The sequence below is a fragment of the Panthera leo genome, chromosome A3, assembly GCF_018350215.1.
Source record: "Panthera leo isolate Ple1 chromosome A3, P.leo_Ple1_pat1.1, whole genome shotgun sequence".
Classification (NCBI taxonomy): domain Eukaryota; kingdom Metazoa; phylum Chordata; class Mammalia; order Carnivora; family Felidae; genus Panthera; species Panthera leo.
This window is the reverse complement of record NC_056681.1, coordinates 88,732,929-88,754,983: the sequence shown is the minus strand read 5'-3', so window position 1 is coordinate 88,754,983 and position 22,055 is coordinate 88,732,929. Positions and strand designations below refer to the sequence as shown.

At 36.1% G+C, this 22,055-nt stretch overlaps 1 protein-coding gene across 16 annotated transcripts in view; it reads left to right on the top strand.

Annotated features, from left to right (window-relative positions):
- The window catches only part of EXOC6B (exocyst complex component 6B), a 612,462-nt gene that overhangs the window by 351,675 nt on the left and 238,732 nt on the right, over window positions 1-22,055 (top strand). For 14 of the 16 annotated variants that reach the window (XR_006200773.1, XR_006200772.1, XM_042932668.1 and 11 more), the window contains 2 exons: window positions 6,687-6,803; window positions 7,240-7,419. Coding sequence is in view for 14 of the 16 variants with exons in the window: in XM_042932668.1 (XP_042788602.1) it covers window positions 6,687-6,803; window positions 7,240-7,419 (297 nt within the window). In the remaining 2 variants the exon portion in view is untranslated. The remainder of the gene's footprint in view (window positions 1-6,686; window positions 6,804-7,239; window positions 7,420-22,055) is intronic. The other 2 variants (XM_042932666.1, XM_042932663.1) reach the window with 1 other exon arrangement.

Below are 22,055 nucleotides of genomic sequence, written 5' to 3'. Positions count from 1 at the left end.
TCTCTTCAATAAATGGACAGCCACATGCAAAAGAGTGAAACTGGACCCCCATGTTTACACTGTATACAAAAATCAACTCAAACTAAGGATTTGAATGTAAGATCTGAAATTATAAAACTTCTAGAAGAAAACAATGGGTTAGCTTGACACTGGTCTTAGCACTGATTTTTTAAATTTAATACCAAAGCAAAGGCGACAAAAGCAAAAATAAATAAGTGGGACTACATTAATCTAAAAGGCTTCTGAGCAGCAAAGGACAGAACACAAAGGCAAAACACAAAAACACCTGATGGATTGAGAGAAGATACTTCCACATCATATAGCTGATAAGGCATTAAATATCCAAAATATGTAAATTACTCATATACCCCAATAGCAAAACCCCAAATAATCCAATTAAAAGGGGGCAGAGGAACTGAATAGACATTTTTCTAAAGAAGATATACAAATGGCTAATATGTACATGAAAAGATTACTGTTGGTGAGATACTACCTCATGCCTGTTAGTATAGCTAGCATCAAAAAGACAAGAGAGAACAAATGCCTGCAAGGAGGTAGAGAGAAGGGAACCCTTGTGTGCTGTAGTCAGGCATGTAAACCAGTATATCCCCAATGGATAAAAGTAAGGAGATTACTCAAGAAATTAAAAATAGAACTACCATGTGATTTGGCAGTCCCACTTCTGAGTATATATCCAAAGAAATAAAAATGATTATCTTGAAGAGATGTCTATACCTCCTTGTTTATTGCAGCATTCTTCACAATAGTCAAGCTATGCAAACAACCAAAGTGTTTATCATTGGATGAATGAATAGGTAAAGGAAATGTGGTACATATGTATGATAGAACATTATTCAACCAAGAAAAATAAGGAAATTCTGCCATCCATCCAACATGGATGGACCTTACGGGCATTATGCTAAATAGAATAAACCAGACAGAGAAGGACAAATGCTGCATGCTATCACTTATGTGGAATCTTAAAAACAAACAAACAAAGAAGCAAGTCAAACTCACAGAAACAGAGAGGAGAAAAGTGGTTGTCAGGGCATGGGGAGGCGGGTAGAGGAAATAGAAATTGGTAAAGAGGTATAAATTTTTAGCTGTAAGATGAAAAAGATTTGAGGATCTAATGTAAAACATGGTAACTATAGTTGATAATACTGTATTGTATAATTGAAATTTTCTAAGAGAATATAGCTTAAGTGTTCTCACCAAAAATAAATAAATAAATATTTAAGATAATGAATGTGTTAATAACTAAATGATGGGAATCCTTTCACAGTATATACACATATTAAATCATCATAATGAACATGTTAAATATAATTTTATTTTCTGAGGCACCTGGGTTGCTCAGTTGGTTAAGCATCTAACTTTGGTCATGATCTCATGGTTCACGAATTCAAGCCCTGTGTCAGGCTGTGTGCTGACAGCCAGAGCATAGAGCCTTCTTCAGATTCTGTGTCTCCCTCTGTCTCTGCCCCTCCCCCGTTCATACTCTTGTCTCTGTCTCTCTCAAAAAACATTTTTTTTTTAAATTTTCAATTATACTCCAGTAAATCTGAAAAAAAAATGAGATGTTCACAAAATATTCTTTATGTATGTATGTGACCATGGGTCATTCATTTCAAATTACCTAAAAAAAAATTCTGTTATACATTGTCTTATATTGGTATCATTACTTGCAAACTTTCAATAATGTTTCATTATATTAATGTTGAAACTCTTATAGTGAAGAAAAGATTTATCTGATAAAGAGGACCCAAAAATGAGTATGGTAAGAGCTTTAAGAACTTTAGAATCACCTTAGACAGTGTAATAAAAATTATGATTACTGTTAAATATTAGCATTATTAAGGAGGATGGGCAATACTTTCATCAAAAATATTTCCACTTAATTTACTGTGGAAGCCAAGACTTCTTGGGAAAGAAAATGTGGGAGGGACTGTAATTGAATGTTCACCAGAGAAGAGGGAGTTAGGGAGTTAGAGTGTGAGGTTCATTTATACTCGTCTCTCATATGGGGAATATGTAGAATGTACTGCTATTCTTCCCTTAATCCACCTCAATTTTCTTATTTCAAGGGCTTTTCAAATTATGGTCAGAAATCCTCCCAAAGGATGGCTTGTGTAGTTTGTTGTTGTTCCAGCATTAAAATTGCTGAGGGAAAATTAAGGGCAGACAGGAAGCCATAGGAGTTGAGTAGCCAGTTAAATACTTAGTAAAGGAGAAGTTCTGGAGACCACTAAAGGTCATGTTGACAAGTGCTTATTGGAAACACTGATTGCTTAAAACACATTGAAAGTTTATTTTTACCAGGACTGTTTCAGACCAACTAACCCAGAACTCAGTATAAACACAGCAATTATAGCAGCTACATGTTGTGTATTTTCCTAAGCTACTGTTTCCAGAAAACTTTCCCTTGCAGATGGAAACCTTTATGCTGAAAAAGGGGCAAAAATAATCAGAAGGTCTTCAAGGTATTTTCCTGCAGAATTGCCCCTTGTTCCTGCCATGTGTGGCATAATTAAGCTGGCATTCTTAGCTTTCCTTGTTCATAAGAATTTCCTTACTCTCTTACAAAATAGAATGAGGCTATTTATTAATTTACCCCACCACAAATATTGTTCGTGTACCTATTATGTGACAATCTGGTATGTTCTTGGGTAGAAAGAGAAATAATACTTAATCCTTGGATTTAGAGTTTGTAATCTACAGGGAGCACAGACACTGTAACTTCTGTAAAGAACTGTGTGAGAACTACCAGAATAATACAATAAATATATTGTCTCTTGTCAATTCTACAAGTTTTTATGAAGCATCTACTACATACCAGGCAATTTACGGGTATAAACATAATCAACAGGTCTCCTGACTTTAGAGAGTTTATATTGTGGTGGGGATGATAATGATAAACAAACAAACAAAAATCTCATTTGATCTCAGTTGATGACAAGAACTAAGAAGAAAAATAAATGACTTGATTGAAATGAGAAATGGAATCCTTTAGATTTCTGATAGATAAATATTGCACTCAGAGGGAACAGTACAGTACTAGATATTCAAGCAGGTGTGTTCAAGGAATAACAAGGAATTCAGTCTGGCAGTGATATATCTATCATTAGAGGTAGAGGTGGTAAGAAATGAGATGGTCGGGAGTTAGATGTTTTCTGGCCTTGTGGTAAGTACCTTGGGTTTTATTCTGAAATGAAATGTGAGGCCATTAGAAAGTGGGAGTGGTGGTGATAATCTGATTTATATATTAATGGGTAACACTGGTTGCCATGTGGAAAATAAATGTGTTGTAGGTTAGGAAGAGTGGAAGAAGAAAATTCAATTTGGAAGTCCTTGCAGTGGTCTAAGTAAGAGATAATGGTGTTTTTTTGGACAATAGTGGTAGGGTGAAAGTGGTAAGAAATATTTTTAAAGGTTGAGATGGCAAGTTTTACTGCTAGACTAGGGTATGGGGTTATAAGAGAGAGTGGAGTCCGGATAATTCCAAGATTTTTGAATGAAGCAAACTGTATGAATAGTGGTCGTATTCACTGAGATGGGGAACAGTGAAGAATAACAGACCAGGGGAGCGGCAGTAGAATCAAGACTTCCATTTTTGACACATTAAGCTTCAGATATCTAGTAGTCATCTGCCTAGAGATATTAAATTGACAGGGCAAAGTCAGAGCTGGGCATAAAAATTCAGAATCCTTCTGTATAAAGATGGTATTTAATGCTGTGGGGCTGGCTTTCTTCTGGGAATTGAATATAGATAGAGAAAAGGTGAGAGGATTGGGCTTCAAGGGAAATTAATACTTACAGGTCTAGAAGAATAGGATGAGGATACTTATCTTAGGTTTGAGACCTTCAAGGAAGACTTCCCAGAAAGGGCACAAGATGGAATGGGTCTTGGGACCAGCAGGAGGTATCCAGATGGACAAAAGATGAGGAGGGAATAAGGGACATTTTTAGGAGAGGGAACTTCATGTACAAAGATGAAAGAATAAATAAAATCAGACATGTTCAGTGTAGAGTAAGCACTGAGATAGAGATAGAGATAGAGATAGAGACTGAGATAGAGAAGTAGTTAAATGCCAACTTGTGAAGCACTTTGTTTTGTATTGATACATCATCTGGATTTTATCTTACTGAGGTCTTTGAGACACTTCAAGCAAGGATATGTTGCACTTTGAAAATAATCATTTTACCTTGCCTAATTAAAAAGAAGGATGGATGGATTGAAAGGAGGTGGGAGGAAGGAAGGGAAGGAGAAAAGAAAGAAGGAAGGAAGGAATAAATAAATCACAATTACTTGAAATTCACAATCAGAGGAAATTAAATACCTAGAATATTTTGTGTAACTGTGCTAATAAATTTGGGGATCTATAGGAAAACATAGAATAAAAAGTGATTCAAGGTAATAACTATGAAAGAAGTGAAAAAGTTATTAAAGACTTCTTAAATTTGGGCAAGATCCATATGATTTTGTCTGTGAATTCATTTGGGTCTTCATGAAACAGATAATTTCTATATAATTTAAACTATTCCAGATTAGTAGAGAAAAAAAGGGAAACTATCTCAATTCATTTTCACAAAGTCACCATAATAATGATTCAAAAACCAGAGAGGGGCACCTGGGTGGCTCAGTCAGTTAAGTGTCCGACTTCAACTCAGGTCATGATCTCACAGTCCGTGAGTTTGAGCCCTACGTCCGGCTCTGTGCTGACAGCTCAGAGCCTGGAGCCCGCTTCCGATTCTGTGTCTCCCTCGCTCTCTGCCCCTCCCCTGTTCATGCTCTGTCTCTCTGTGTCTCAAAAATAAATAAAAACATTTAAAAAAAATAAAATCTTAAAAAAACAAAAACAAAACCCAGAGAAACCCCAAAAATAATCTGAACAATTGAATTTCAATTTTGATGTAAAAATCATAAATAATAGACTATCAAATATCATCTAGGACATAGAAAGTAGAAATAAAAGTAACATTAAGAGTCCAAGAATGATTAGTATTAGAAAATTGTTTAAAATTATCCACTTCTTTAATAGATCAAATGAGAAAAAAATACATAAGTATTTAAAAGATACTGAAAAGGTATTTTATATAAGTCATTATCTCTTCATGCTTACATGTCCTAGTAAACCTATCTATCAGCAATTGACAAATCCAGGGGCCAGAAATTGATAGCTTGAGGAGGAGAATATCCAAATATAGTCTAACAGAATGGTACTGTCAATCAACTGGATTAAATTGACAATTGTAGAATAGTTCATCCAACAGCAGTAGAATACACATACTTCTCAAACTCATAAGAGTATTCACCAAAACAGACCATGTTCTGGCTGGTAAACACATCTTAGCAAATTTTAAAGAACAGAGATCATACAAAACTTGCTCTCAGGCCATATAGAATTCATCTATGGAAATAAGTTAATAGAAAGATAGCTTAAAAATCCCCAAATATTTGCAGATTAACCAGCAAACTTCAAAATAATACATGGGTCAAAGAAAGAGTCTCATGAGAAATTAAAAAGTAGTTCAAACGAAATGAAAATAAAATACACCTTTTCAAAATTTGTGCCATCTAAGCAGAGCTTAGAAGGAAATTTATAGTATTAAATTGTATGTGTTAGAAAATAAGAAATTTCTTAAAATAAATAATCTAAGCTTCTATCTTAAGCTAGAAAAAGAACAGCAAATTAAATCCAAAGTAATCAGAAGAAGAGAATTAAAATTAGAGCAGAAATGAATGGTTTTGATGTAGAAAATCAAAAGAGAAAAATCAATGAAACCAAAGGCTGGTTCTTAGAAAGATCAATAAAATTATAAACTTTGAGCCAGGCTAACCAAGACCAAAAGAGGGAACACTCAAATTGTTAATATCATAAATGAAAAAGGGTTAATTGCTGGAGGGATGGCAGTGGGGGGATGGGCTCAATGGGTGATGGGCCTTAAGGAGCGCATTTGTTGGAATGAGCACTGGGTGTTATATGTAAGTGATGAATCAGTAAATTCTACTCCTGAAACCAATACTACACTGTATGTTAACTAACTTGAATTTAAGTTTAAAAAAAAAAATGAAAGAGGGATTATCACTACTGATTCCATGGACATTAAAAAAATAATAGAGGAATATTATGAACAACTCTGTACCCAGAGTTTGATAACCTACTTGAAATGGATCAATTCTTTGAAAGACATAGTTTACCAAAACTCAAACAAGGAGAAATAGATCACCTGAATAACTTTATATCTATTGAAGAAATTGAATCAGTAATTAATAGCCTTCTAAAACAGGGACAGATTTGGTGTGAGCTCTAGGAATTGGTGAAATCACCCAGTGAAATTGAGAGGATTAGAGACCAGAAAAGTAAAAATAAAACCAGGAGAAAACCATTCATGAAAGCCAAAGGAGAACAGAGTTCTAGAAGAGAATGTTTGACAGAGCAAGTAAGGTCAGGCTGAAAAATGAGTATTGCATGTTGTGGGATGGAGGTCTTGGGTTACCGTGGACCAATCCATGTTGATGGATTGTTAGCATTGGAATCCTGATTGCTCTAATGCAAGTACATCCTTTTGTCCTGAAAATATTTTTCTTGGAACATTAGTCCCATATACTTCTTAGAGCCTTTTATATGCTAGTGTACATCATGAGTCTCTTAAACATGGTTTCTCAAACTTATTTGATCTAGGAGCTCTTCTGCTGTTGTGTTAGCATTTTTCAGATCTGTCGTTCCTTAGAACACATTTCAAGAAACATTGGCGTATACCAATCTTTGAAGGAGCCTGATGACAAAGACACCAGAGAGGTAGGGTAGTAGCTACTGGGAATTTTTATAGCATGAAGCTGAAACTTATAATAAGCAATGTGAGGAGACTAGGAGATCTAGAGAGGTTGGTATTACAGGAAAGGAGGTTCTTGGAGCCCTAGAAGAGATGAATGGGAATAAGACCTGAGAGTGAGTATAGTTTTGAAGAAATGTAAGAAAGTAAAAAAAGGACGCAGATAGTTGAGGGAAGTAAAGACAGATTCTCTATCTGGTGACGCAAAACAATAGCTTGTCTTGCAGACACAGAATGAAGAGACTCTACTATACTTTTGAAAAGGAAAAATTAATGGAGACTGGGATAGTCTTGATATTCCCAATTCCATTACTTAGTGGATATAAGTATGAGATGTCTCCAAGTAGAAATTTCTGATTATACTGGAAGTCTGAATGAGTTTTAAAATTCCATATTTCACAGGATGCCAGACATGCAGCTGAAGAAGAAATTTATACCAATTTAAACCAGAAGATTGACCAGTTTCTACAGCTGGCTGACTATGACTGGATGACTGGAGATTTGGGCAACAAAGCTAGTGATTACCTAGTAGACCTCATTGCCTTTCTACGAAGCACTTTTGCTGTATTCACACACCTTCCTGTAAGTGACAATTGCTCTTACTTTGCTCATCATATAGAAGAAAATTTTCTTAAAATCTGTCTTGGTGAAAGATGTCTGTTTCTGTTTTAACTAGCCAGGAGGCTCTTCAGGATATAAAAACTCACACTATAATTATTGCCCCTTGATGAGATTTAGAGATCTCTTCCATCATTTTCTCACTGAGTTTTGCAGTTTTTTTTATTTTGTTGAAAATGGTCCCTAATATCATGTGTATTTCTGTTCCTCCTAACTTCACCTGAAGTAATTAGTGCAAACACATAGTGAATGCTATGGTAGAAATAGAAGAAAAACTTAGGAGTTAGAATTTCAGGCATGTATCTTTAATCCTAGAATATCCACTTGATTTTTTTTTTTATAACCTTAAATATCTGGTGAAATTCTCCATCTTTTAATCTAATTTATCTATCATTTCTCTATTTTCTTTAGCATATTAATTAGTAATTTTAAAGTTATTTTTTATGTTTATTAATGGTAATATGTAGTTTATCTACATATGGGTAGAATTATTTTTTATCCTTTTTTTGGTTCTTGGTCATATGGTCCTGTCTCTTTCTGTTAATTTTTGGTTGATGTTAGACATTGCATTTATTTAAAACATGTAGAGGTTCCAGGTGAGGACATTTCCCACTAAAATCGGTTTATCCCTTTTTTTACTAAGTAGGTAGTATGGGCAGGTGGGTTATGGTTTGAGCCTCATCACCTACTCCCTTCATGGGCAGATCTGGGTCAAGCTTGGATTGTAGATGCAGCATACCTTTCGTTTGCCCCCGTTATTAGTATGTGGTTCTTTAGAGCTTTTAATGAGAGCCCGACACATCACTGTCTCTTCAGGACCAAGAGGACTATGGATATTTCCATTTTTCAGAGGAACCTTATCTCTTTCAGCCTCTTGCCTTTTTTAATTTTAGAATTTGGCAAATGTCTTAAGAAGGAGGATTACCCAGATCAACAATTGCCAACAGGAAAAAAGTGGTTGGAGATTGTCAGTGTCAGTTTACCACTCCCTCAAGATTTTTCAGCTCCCAACTGAAATTCTCATGAATCCTCCCACTAGTGAATCTTTTTCTGTGAAACACTGTAAGACTGGGGGAAGATCTTACTTTGCTTTTCAAAAGTTTTGCCTTAGACCGTTATTTTCCTCTGCTGTGTAGCTTTAGAATTCAGAAAATGTCTGAGGAGAAAGCTGGCCCTCAAATCTCCAATTTTGGCACTTCAGCCCCATGGAAACAACAAAAATTCAGTGATTTGTTTTCACCCCAGTAGTTACTCCCTGCCTGCACCTAACCCAAATTCTTGGTCTGTTCCTATGCCTACGTTTGGCAGATGCCTCCAGAGATGGCTGCAGAGCCTCAGCTCACCTTTAAAAGGTCTGCCCTCTTTGCAGCGTTATTCCCTTTAGTCCTCATTGCTTCATAGTCTTCTCGTGTGTCCGTTTTTTACTGCCTTTTATACTGCTCGGTGGGAGCACTGGCCTGCAGAAAACTAGGTCATTTCATCTAGCTTCATCTTGATACTGAAGCCAGGCATAAGTAGCACAAAGGAGAACACGATGAACCAATCTCACAATTATGAGTAAGAAAATAGACTGAATCAAATTTTAGCAAAGCAGTTCCAAGGTGTTTGAAGAAAGTAATTTCCCACTGCTATGTAGGACTTATTCTGGAAATGCAAGGATGGTTTGATATTTAAAAATCTGTGAATATAATTTATCACATTACTAGGTAAAAGAGACAAAGATTCATAATTGTGTATTCTAAAAAGGCATTGTACAACATCCATCCTGCACTCCTGATTACAAAATATACTTACTAAAATTCAACCAATATAATATTTCAGTGACATGCATGATAGGGAGCACCTATGTGAAATTCAGCAACCACCATGGATTTAACAGTGGAACACTAAAAACATTTATTTGCATTTATATCAGAAGTATAGTGGGGCTTCTGGGTAGCTCAGTTGGTTAAGCAACTGACTTCAGCTCAGGTCATGATCTCACAGTTCATGAGTTCCAGCCCCTCATTGGGCTTACTACTGCTTTTATTCTATCAAATACGGTTTAAAAAAAAAAGAAATAAATAATACATATTCTCATTGTTCATAGATTATTACTGTGTGGTTGGATAACCACCCCCCCCCCCCCACTGCCCCGCAAATAAATTAAAAAAATAATTAGGACCAGTAAGACTTTAGTTGGTTAGATGGTCCACTTAGAAAACAAATAAAAAAAAATGCTGTATTCATTATTGGATTACAAGATCCCTGTAAATATACTTAACAAGTTATATGTAGGACCAATGTGAAGAACATTTCACAGAGTAATTTAAGAGAGACTTTATTATGTACAAATATATGCAGTATTTTAGATGGGAATATTTCATATTGCAGAGAATTTTTCCAAAATTAATCTAATTGCAGTGATATGAATTCGGTGGTAGGGGGTCATCTTAACAAAATGATTCTAGAATTTATTTGGAGACAAAAATGGACAGTATTTGCCGGAAGATATGAACAAGTAAATTGAGTGTGGTCTTTTCCTAGAAATGTTCATTATACACTGAAAATTGAATTAAATACCCTTCTCCCATTGGAATAAACTGATAGATTAAAGAAAGAGAACATAAAATCTGTATGTAGTTCAAAGTACATGTAAGAATTTAGTATATGGGGAAGGTGGCGTTCATTAATTGCTGTTGCCACTACTGTCTGCTAATGTGGATAAAAAGATGTTAAGTCCAAACTTCACTTATCAAAATAAGTTCTAGATCCAATGCCTGTTTACATTTTTAAAAAGAAAGAAATTAGGGGAGAATCAATAAAAATATTAGCAAGTATTTATTTGTCTAAAATATTAGCAAATATTTCTGTAATCTGTGAGTCACCATCCTAAGGGTGACACCAGGGGCACCTGGGTCTGTTACGGGCTTAGTCTGTTACGCTTCCAACTCTTGATTTCGGGTCAGGTCATGATCTTACAGTTTGTGAGATGGAGCCTCGTGTCTGGCTCTGTGCTGAGCATGGAGCCTGCTTAGGATTCTCTCCCCCTGCCCCATCTGTCTCTTTCTGTCTCTCTCTCTCTCTCTGACCCTCCCCCTCCACTTGCATGTACATACTCTCTCTCTCAATAAATAAATAAAATAAAATAAAATAAGGATGACACCAAAGAGTGAAATCATTAAGGAAAAGGTTAATAATTTGGCTGCATAGAATGTTTTGTAAGAAAACAGATGAACATAAGGGAAGAGAAACAAAAATAATACAAAACAGGGAGGGAGATGAAACATAAGAGACTCTTAAATATAGAGAAAAACTGAGGGTTCCTGGAGGGGTTCCGGGTGGAGCAGATGAGCTAAATGGGCAAGGGGCATGAAGGAGGACACTTGTTGGGATGAGCACTGGTTGTTACATGTAGGGGATGAATCACTGGATTCTATTCCTAAAATCGTTAGTGGTCTATTTGATAACTAACTTGGATGTAAATGAAAAATAAAAATAAAAATAACTGTTTTGTAAGATACCTAAAAAGAATTAATAAAGAAAATAGAATGTAAACATATCAAAAAAAGTACTTAACAAGTATTCCAAAAGGTTAAAATCTGTACTATATAACAATATAACAACATTGTTTCAAATTTAGTAAGAAAATAACACACAACTTGGGAAAATTTGTAAATGTTGTATTTTAGGCAGTCAGAAAAGAAGAAAAATATAAGATAACATGAACAAAATATGCAACTCTGGTAATAAGACAAACGTATTAATGTTGTAGGATATTTTTGCCTATAAACTTGCCAAAAGTAAATAAGAAAATGATGATGTTCAATATTTATGAGAAACATTTCCAAAAATCGGTATTCTGATACATTGCTGGAAGGTGTGTAAATTGGTATATCCTTCTTGGTGGTCAGTTTTTCAATATGCCTCAAAAAACTCATAAAATTTGCTTACCTTTGACCCTGCAATCCAATCCCACTTTTAGCATTCTAACTTAATGAAATAATCGTGGGTATATTATACAATTCAGATGTGAATATGTTCAACATAGTATTTATTGTCTTTTGCATAGTGGAGTAGAGAATAAGTTAAAAGCCAGTAATAGATGTGTTAGCTCAATAAATTATTATATATTCACATAATGTGATGTCAGTCAGTCATTAAATTAATGGAGATAGATATTTATTGGTTTAAGATATGTTAATTATTTCTTGATTAGAAAAGTGGATTGCAAAATCATTTTATATAATATGATCTCACTTTTATTAATACAGATATAGACACATTAATCATTTATACTATATACAATAAAAAATCTAGAATTATGCACTCCCTGGTTTAACTATACTAATCTCTATATAGCTTTTAATTTTTTTCTTTTTGTTTATCTGTGTTTAAAAATATTTTTTCTGTCATGAAACATTTGCTACTTTTATAATTGTGGAGTGGGGGGAGGCGATTTTAGAATTATTCTCTGTTTCAAGATTATTCTCTTTGATAATTAATTTATATTAAAAAACACTTTTATTGAAGAAAGATGTTTACAAATGTGTTTCATTTTTTGAAAGGAAAATGGCTAATAGTATTTTGGCCATAATGTCTCCTCCAGCATTGTACAGGTGCTTGAATGAGAAAGATTTTGGAATGTGATGAAAAATAAAATGTAGTAGTTCAAAGTCAAAGCCATTCTAAATAGGTGTTCCCTATATTCGTCTTCCTTGCTTTTTTTCTGTTCTTAAAAAAATAAAATGACACCCTCATGAGCATGACTGTTTTACATGTCATATAACACAGTTCCTATGTATTCAGTAGTTATCATAGGTCAGCTCCATACTTACTTGAATGTCCAGGCCATTTAGAAATAGCACTGTTAATCAGACTCATGTTTGTCTAACACAAAGTACATGCTTTTTCTATCAGTAGAGTTGTGACCTTTCTTGCAGGTCTATACTGTAAATAATTCGTTGAGGAGTTTTCCTTTTATTTTGTTTATTCTGAGCTGTCATTGCTATCTAAATACTATAACCTCTCAGTGTGGATCAGGATGATCGTGCTGTTTAGAATCAAAGTGGGTGGTGACTCAGCCCTAAATCCTCATTATTACTTCTGCAAATACCATGTTTCTGTGTAGTCTAGTATAGAGATCTTCTTTCTGAAGCCACTGTTAAAAAAAAGTATTTGCATTCACCAACCATTGTATTCTCTAGAATCAAATTAGTATGGGTTCTAAAACGATCCCTTCTTCTGGGTTTACACAGAGCAGAATAGACCACCCAGCACTTGTGTTTATGTTCGCCAACGTGCTGGATAACTTCTGCATGGAACCTTGTATTTATAAACTGTATTAGCCAAACAGAACTGTGTCTGAGATTTGCTCTTGTGCACTAATAGTGGAAGATGAGAGAGGAAAGAGCTATTTCTGAGGAAAAAACAAAAACAAAATCATTTGTCTTTTAATTAATATGAATATTTCTTTTCATATTTTCAACCCCCTAACAAGAGTGGCTCTCTTCTCAAAGAGTGACTGAATAATAGGAAATATGTATATGGAAAGAACTGTAAAGAAAAAGCCAAAGACTGTATTGTTCTATTACATTTTGAAATCTCCAGGTTTCTTAGTTCTCAGGGATGTTTTGTCACTACATAAGCAACATAACCCAGAGTATAGGGCGGTGTGCAGGTTTGTGTGTGTGAGAGAAAGACAGGGAGGGAGGCAGAATGGAGAGGGAAAGAGAGTGTTTGGGTGGAAGTAGATGTCTTAGAATTTACTTCATCGAACACTGAATGGTTGGGGGCGGGTAATTGTTGAGATTTGCAACTATTTCCCTCTTGAAGTTTTGATGCCCAAGGTGGCCTACCTATTTTCATGAGGCACCCAGAAATGATTGTAATAATAACGTTTTCCACAGTTAGAATTCAAAATTGTTGCCACGTCCTTAAAGAGATGAGGTAAGTACACAAGCATGTTGGCAGGCTCCAGTTGTGTGATTTAGAATTTCAGGCACAGCTACCCAGTTTGCGTGCTCAGCATAAGAGCATACTTTTGAGAATTTGTCCTGGTTATCCTAATAATTATCTCTCAGAAATGCATGAGAGAAAGGAAATGCTGTCTCAAGTAACGGACCCAGAGGAGGGAATCCTGACTTTGTTTTCTCTGTCTGCTCTTAATGTTAATTTATATGACCCGGGTCAAGATCTCTCTTAACCCATTTTGGTTTGCCTTAGTTTCTTGGTTTCTTAGTTTTCACAGTGTTACCTCTTCTTGGCCTTTCTTCCTGGGCAGTTATTTGATGGGCCATCTTTAAGGGAAGGTCATTTTCTATATAAAGGTTCCTGACATTTTTCCTGCCTAAAGCCCTTTTAAAATGACATTTCTCTTAGTACTGCATTTAATTCTGTGAACTGCTGCCATCTCAGGACCAACCAAATGATACTGCGAGTTAGGAAACTGTCAGTGCCTCCCATTAAGTATAAAATCTCTGTGACCATCAAGACGTCCATAATATGACCTCCAAACTACCATTTTGTTCTTGTCTCTCCATTTTCTATTTGCCCAAGATACTCCTTCCAAACTGAAGTAATGCTCTTTGTCAAACACATCAAACTATTTTCCACCCTTGTTGTTGTTCATACCTTTTTGTGTACTTTAACCGTGTGTATTGAAACTGAAATCTTTCCCATACTTCAAGGCTCCTTTCAAATCCCACAGCTTCCATGAAGCCTTCTCCTGTTCTCCCAACCAGGTATGACATCTTTCTTTTTCGTTTGGAACTTATTATATGGCACTAACCTAATTCTGTCCTGGGTGGGATGTGTGTCATTGACCTATGTGCTTATTTCAGGAAAGGGGAGTGTGGTAAGTTAGAAGTACCTACTATCTTCCAGATGCTTTACGTGTGTTACATGTCATCCCAATTAATGAAGATGCAAAATGCCTTAGGCAGATGAGTATGATCCCAGTTTCAATGATGACAGTGTGAACTCAGGAAAGTTGCATACTTTGTAAGAGATACCAGAAATAGGCCGCAGTGTCAGGATTTAAACAGATGTATTTGACTTTATAACTTTTCCTCTGTACCATTGTGCCTATTAAATTGATTGCCAGCCATAGGACTGTAAACTGTGGCCACACAGAGACCTTGTTTGATTCATGTCTGTCTGTGTGTACTGTGCAGTTCCTTGCATGAAGTGGTGCACAGTAAGTTTTTGTGGAGTTTTCTTATTTTGTGTAATAAATTAAGTGAATTCCTACCTAAGGATCGAAAGCCATTTTGGGATCATGTGTATCATTAAAAGTACTCATTTAATTATTAAAAAGAAAAGTCACAAAGTGTTATTCTGAGACAAGGACCAGAAGTTTGGGTTAGAATTCTTTGTTTTTAAATTTTATTTTATAGAGGGAGAGAGAGCGTGTGCTGCAGTGGGCAGAGAAGCAGAGGTGGAGGAGGGGGGAAGAGGGAGAGAGAATGAGAATCTCAAGCAGGCTCTATGCTCAGCCCTGAGGCTGACAAAGGGCTCCATCCCATAACCCTGCGATCATGACCAGAGCTGAAATCAAGAGTTGGATGCTGAAGGGACTGAGCCACCCAGGCACCCCTCTTTGGCTTAAAATTCTAAATTGGTCTTTCTCCTTCCATATCCCCTTAAATGTACCCAAATAAAAAAAGATCATTGTGTTTCAAGTGACAGAGTCATAATTTAAACATAACTTGCATTTATGTTTCACTTTATGATATTCAAACTTCTTTTTTTTTCTTTTATATATTCTCATTATTTCATTTGGATTTTTAAACAAACTTTATGATATATAAACAGTTATTATTTTCCCCATTTGACAAATGTAAAAACTGAGGCCTAAAGTGGTCTTGCTCAGGGTCAGAAAATGAATCAATAGTGGGGCAGATCCTAGGTGTTTTTTTTTTTGTTTTTGTTTTTTTTTTCCTCTGGGTCATGCTTTCTCCACTGTATAAAACCATCTCTTCATATTTAATAATACTGTGTTTGGCTCTTTTTCTTTCTCTGCCTATCTCTGTCTCTGTCTCTGTTTCTGTGTGTGTGTGTGTGTGTGTGTGTGTGTGTGTGTGTGAGTGAATTTTGTTGCAAGGAATAAATGAGAATATATATGTGTTAAAATTATATTCTCATATATATGTTCTCATTTATTCCTTGCAAGAAATTGGCAAAAAGGTGTTATTATCTCATTTTACAGATAAGAAAAGTAAATCATGGAGAGGCTTATGTATCAAAAATTAATGATCTAAGAGCAGTGGAGCTGGGCTGTGAACTGCCTCCAAAGCCCATGTTCTCTTCTCTCTTGGCTCTGCTATTTCTAAACTCTGCAGGGGGTACACGAGGCTTCGTTTCATGGAGACATCATTTAAATGTCTATCCTCTGTGAGATTCTTATTCAGTATTTTTGTTAGTGTATAAAATTGTATTCATTATGAACAGAACAGTTCCCAGCAGGGGAGGTAAATTGTGATAATATGTACAGAAAGTGGAAACTCTGGTAATGGGAAGGATACTAGTTAAGTGGGTTGCCTGTTTCTAACCTAACCTAGTTCCCTTAGCTGACATCTCATGTGGAAGTTCTCCTGTCTAATGGTAATAATGATTCTCTAAATCAGCTCAGTCTCTGTGGTTTTCACTTGAACAAAACGTAGGCGTGGCTTGGAGATATTGTGGGTTTGGTTCCAGACCACAGCAATAAATTGAATTTTGCAATAAAGCAAGTCAAGTGAATGTTCTTGGTTTTTCCGTTCATGTAAATTATGTTTACACTATACTGTAGTCTATTAAGTATTCAGTAGCATTATGTTTAACAATCCAATATATATACCTTAGTTGAAAAATGCTTTATTGCTAAAAAATGCTAACCATCATCTCTGAGCTTTTAATGTGTTGTAGTTTTTTTTTTTTTTGTGATGGAGGGTCTTTCCTTGATGTTGATGGCTGCTGACTGATCAGGGTGATGGTCACTGAAGGTTGGGGTGGCCGTGGCAATTTTCTTGAAAATAAGACAGTGAAGGGGCACCTGGGTGGCTCAGTTGGTTAAGTATCTGACTGTGGCTCAGGTCATGATCTTACAGCTCATGAGTTCGAGCCCTGCGTTGGGCTCTGTGCTGACAGCTCAGAGCCTGGAGTCTGCTTCAGATTCTGTCTCCCTCTCTCTCAGCCCCTCCCCCACTTTCACTCTGCCTCTGTCTCTCTGTGTCTTTCTCTCAAATATAAATAAACTTTTAAAATATTACAAAAAAAAAAAAAAGACAGCAAAGTTTGTTCTATCGATCAACTTTTCTTTCCAGGAATGATTTCTCTGTAGCATGTGATGCCTTTCGATCACATTTTACTGGCAACAAAGCTTCTTTCAAGATTGGAATCAATCCTCTCCAGCCGTGCCACTGTTTGTCAACTGAGTTTATGTGGTGTTCTACTAAGTCACTTGGTATCATTCCAACCGTCCTCACAGCATCTTCACCAAGAGTAGATGCCATCTCAAGAAACCCCTTTCTTTATGCATCCATAAGAAACGATTCCTCATTGGTTCAAATTGTATCCCGAGATTGCAGCAATTCAGTCTTATCTTCAGCCTCTGCTTCTACTTCTAGTTCTCTTGCTCTTTCCACTACATCTGCAGTTATTCCCTCCACTGCCTTGAGCCTTCTATTTATAAAAAACAAAATATCTACGAAGCGAAATAGAGTGAAGTGCAATAAAATGAGGTATGCTTGTAAGGAAGTTCCAGGTGTTCTTAAGGAACCAGAGGAATCAAAGCCTTCAGGATATCTATCAAATTCTTGTTCAGATTAATTATATAGGTAGAGACAGTGTCCAAGGAATTTTTTTCTTTTTTTGTGTTTTTCCCCCCTGTGATACAACAAATGACAGATTTGCTGATAATTTCTCTGTCTACTGAGAAATCAGTATTCCCTGATTATATGCTGTTAAGATTTTGATTATTTGAGTTACATAGAGTACATAGAAATCAACCGGTTAGCTCCTTATTAGTGTGGTACTGAGGTTGTGAGTTTAGTTTGGGACTTACATCCTTCAGGAGTTTTGTATTTCTTAAGAGACATCTTTGTGTGTTGAGCTATTACTTGGCACTTTTCCTCCAGAAAACTGTTACCAACGGCCATGGCCATTCTTTGGTAGTTATCAGCTGGTAGTCCTTTGCCTCTTTAATGATATTGGTCTTTACATTGTCTCCTGCTCTTATAATTGTTAAATAAAAGATTAAGAAAGTTTAAATGCTAAGAAACATTTACTTCTAATCTTGTTTTTGGTGCTGAGATAAGGTAGAAAGTAAGGAGAATCTAGTGCTTAAAGGAGCAGAAAATGCTACAACTCTCCATATCTAATACACTGTTTAGAGTCAGACATACCAGTGAGAACATCTTGGACACTACTCTGTCTGGTCACTTTAAAAGCTCACATACCTTTATAAAATGGGAAGGAGGCAGCTCTGAGTCTTTCTCATTGTTGCTGAGGTAGTGAGAAACTTGAAATTCTCTGAGGACAAAACAATTATTTCAACATTGCTTATGAGGAGATCAAAGAATTAAAAACATCCCTAACTGTGTAATAATAGGTAAATGGCTGTATAAACGATAATACTATTGATCAAGGAACTATTATGCGTTTGTTAAAACTAATATTATGAATATCAAATAATAACATTGCACTGCAAAGTGTTTATAATGTAATATTAAATGAAAAAAGCAGAGTGAAAATTTTACAAACATGATTACAAGTATGTGAAAACTGTAAAAGCGTGTTAGTGGGAAAAATGTTCAGTGAGGAAATATGTGAATTATAAGTAATTGTGTTTGTGGTGTGGCTTCGTAATCTTATTCAAAATTGCCACTTTATAATTTCTTTGTTATTGGCATTTTTAAAATATAATTTATTGTCAAATTGGTTTCCATACAACACCCAGTGCTCATCCCAACAGGTGCTCTCCTCAGTGCCCATCACCCACTTTCCGCTCTCCCCACCCCCATCAACTCTCAGTTTGTTCTCAGTATTTAAGAGTCTCTTGTGGTTTGCCTCCTCCATTTCTGTAACTTTTTTTCCCCCTTTCCCTCCCCCATGGTCTTCTGTTAAGTTTCTCAAGATCCACATAAGAGTGAAAACATATGGTATCTGTCTTTCTCTGCCTGACTTATTTCACTTAGCATAATACTCTTCAGTTCCATCCACGTTGCTACAAATGGCCAGATTTCATTCTTTCTCATTGCCACATAGTATTCCATTGTATATATAAACCACAACTTCTTTATCCATTCGTCAGTTAATGGACATTTAGGCTCTTTCCATAATTTGGCTATTGTTGAAAGTGCTGCTGTAAACACTGGGGTACAAGTGCCCCTATGCATCAGCATTCCTGTATCCCTTGGGTATTGGCATTTTAAAACTATTTAAGCAGGGGTGCCTGGTGGCTCAGTTGGTTAAGCATCCAACTTCTGTTCTGGTCATGATCTTGTGGTTTGTGAGTTCAAGCCCCCCTCGGGCTCTCTGCTATCAGCACAGAGCCTGTTTTGGATCCTCTGTCCCCCGCTCTCTGCCCCACCCCTCCTCTTGCTCTCTCTCTCTCTCTCAAAAATAATAAGTAAACATTAAAAAAAAACCTGAAAGTATTTAAGCATTTGCTTTATTAAAACATTTTTAGATCTTTGTGGCTTTTTCCAAGTCAGACTTGCCTTTGCTCATAAATTACAATAGTGAAAGATTTCAGTCTTCTTCATTTAGCTCATTCCATTCTTCAGAGTAACATGTTTTACAGATTAAATTTAGGCAAAGGTAGGTAAATTATTGTCCAAGATCATACAAGTCAGTATATGGTAGAATAGAGATTTAGATTGAGGCCTCCCATGCTGAAGCCCAAGATCTTTTTGCTATAGTAAACAAGTTGCTTTTTTCCCTAAAATTTTGAAGACTAAAGGAGTAAGTTTGGTTTGGAATTTGTGGAGGTTCTTTCGAATTGAGGTGTCCTAGCAAAGTTCTAGGGAAGGGGACTGAGAAACATCATCAGGATTAGATCAGGAATAATAGATCACCATTGAGGGCAACTAAGGGCGTGTGATCATTATAGGAAGACCATAATGCACTTTATCTTTATGCCACTTTATTTTCAGATGTGTATTTCAAAAACACCTGTGTGTCTGTCATGCCCTCTGCTTAGAAATTTTTAATGATTTGTGCTTTTTCTAGTATAACTCTTAGTCACATTACCTATATTCCCTGTAATTCCTCTACATAAACCCTTGACTTCAGCCAAGTAGATCTGTTCACTGTTATCAAACATACTATGCTTATTTCTGGTTGTAAACTTTTGTTCATGGTTTTCTTTCTCCTTGGAAGGACTTATCATCTCACTTTCAAATCTTTCCTTCCTTTAAAATACAACTCAAAGCCTGTTTTCCCAGTGAAGTCTTTCTGGACTGTGCACCCCACCCCCCGCCCCCCAGCTGAAGTCATATCCCAAGGGCTTGACTTTCTTATAAACTTATACAGATCTTAATGGTTTCATTCTCTATTTAAAACGTAAGGTATGTTATCTTAAATTACTGCTTTTTTAAAAAAATATAGTCCCTTTATCATCTCTCAGGTTACAAGTTCTTTGAAGGAAAATGTCTTATACTTTTTAATATATCCTCCAACGCTAAGTAGGTATCCAGTGAATGTCATGATGAGATTGGATGAGTCTGATAGCAACATGGAGCAGTGACTTCCAACTCACATGACTGTTTGCTATCACATGACATCTTTTCTATTACAACTCTCTAATATAAACTTATTTTGCTTTACAATTCCATCTCTTCGAGAATGAAGTTGGGAAAACACTGCAAAGGTAATTTATCCAAGTTCCCAAGAAAGAAAATAATTGCTGCTTGGGAATATTGCAGTCAGGTCATTCTAAAGTACGTTTTTACTTCTTTGACACGATGGCAAATTTGAGCCTGCCATTGGTGCCAAGATACTGTAGCACGTTTAGTGCACATGTTGTGGGGTGAGGAGTTCACAGTTAAATGAACAGGAATCTGGTACATGCCACTGTTCTGCAATACTTTCATGGTGGTTTATAGCCACAGTTTTAATATGGCTTAGTAAGTGCTTGAACTTCTCTAAACAAATAACACACATTACTGGGAATCAGACACAGTGCATACTTGCCCCTGGGGACTCCTCCTACTTTGAATTAGCAACTACAGGCTTGTTGCTCTTGAGCTCCCTGGCTGTAGATGAGGTCCAGACCCTGATTAAGGAAAAACTACTTTCTTAAAAAGTGATTAGAGTCTCTCTCTCTCTCTCTCACAGACACACACACGCAGCCAAAAAAATGAATTTTCTACCTTGAAATGCTTCCCTGATATTTTTAAAAAGAGTTTGTGTTTACCACATACACTTGTTATTTTTATTTCATTTAGGGTAATTGGCCTTTACAGTGTTCCTGCAAATGAATGATTTACTCTCTTTAACTGTTCCAGGATGGAGACTTTCGTCAGTACTTACAGTGATTGTCACACTAAAGAAGCAAAGCCGCTTTAAGTTCTGTGTTTGTATATGTGTGTTTTGTTCTGTTTGGGTAGATTGCTATTTTTTGTTTTTATTGGAAGTTTCCTTTAATCATTGTGTATCGTGGTAATTCCTTTGGGAGATAGTGTTAGGATCAAGAAAGAGGTGACAAGGACCTGAAAATGGGAGGCCGTCTTTCAGTAGACAAATGGGTCCTAACTCTGCAGTTTCAAGAAGTCTGACATGAACCCCTTGAGTTTTCTTTAGAACTCTACTTTTGGTGCTATGTTGACCATATCTGTATTTCTGCTGTTGTAAAACAGATATGGTGACCCCTATGGCTCCTTGTTTTAGTTAAGAGTCCCCTGGAAAAATGTGTTTTTTAAAAAATAGCCCATCTTTTAGAGAAGGGAATAACTTCATTTGCTATTTGTTTTTTAAACTGAAGAATAACGAACCTAGAAGAGTGAACAAATCATATAGTTTGAAGAATGTTCACCAAGTAGGTCGTCCTGTGTTTTCAGCATGAAGATCAGGAAACAGAACATTATCAACTTCCCCATCAAATCTCTACCTTTCTTCCTGAGGGTAATCACTATCCATACGTTCAGTACCTGTAGCTTGGTTTTGCTTGGTTGGTAGAACGATGCAGCATGTACTCTTTTGTGTCATTTCTTAGGCTCAGCATTACAATCATGAGGTATATCCATTGCATGTAGAAGTAATATAGGTTACTCAATGTCATCTCAAGGGTCCTTATAAAAGGGAGGTAGGAGTGTCACAGAAAAGGAGATATAATGATGGAAACAAAGGTCAGATTGATGTAGACAGGAGCCAAGGAAGGTGGGAAGCCTCTAGAAGCTGAAAAAAAGCAAGGAACAGATTTTCACCTTAAGCTTTTATAAGGAATGTTGCCTTAGTTTTATAAGACCTATTTTGAACTCCTAACCACCAGAACTGTAAGATAATAAATCTGCGTTGTTTCAAGTCACTAAATTTAGGGCAATTTGTTACAGGAGCAATAGGAAGCTCATATAACTGTACTATAACATGTTGGTCTTCAGACTCTTTACACTATTAAAAGTTATTAAGGAATTCAAAGA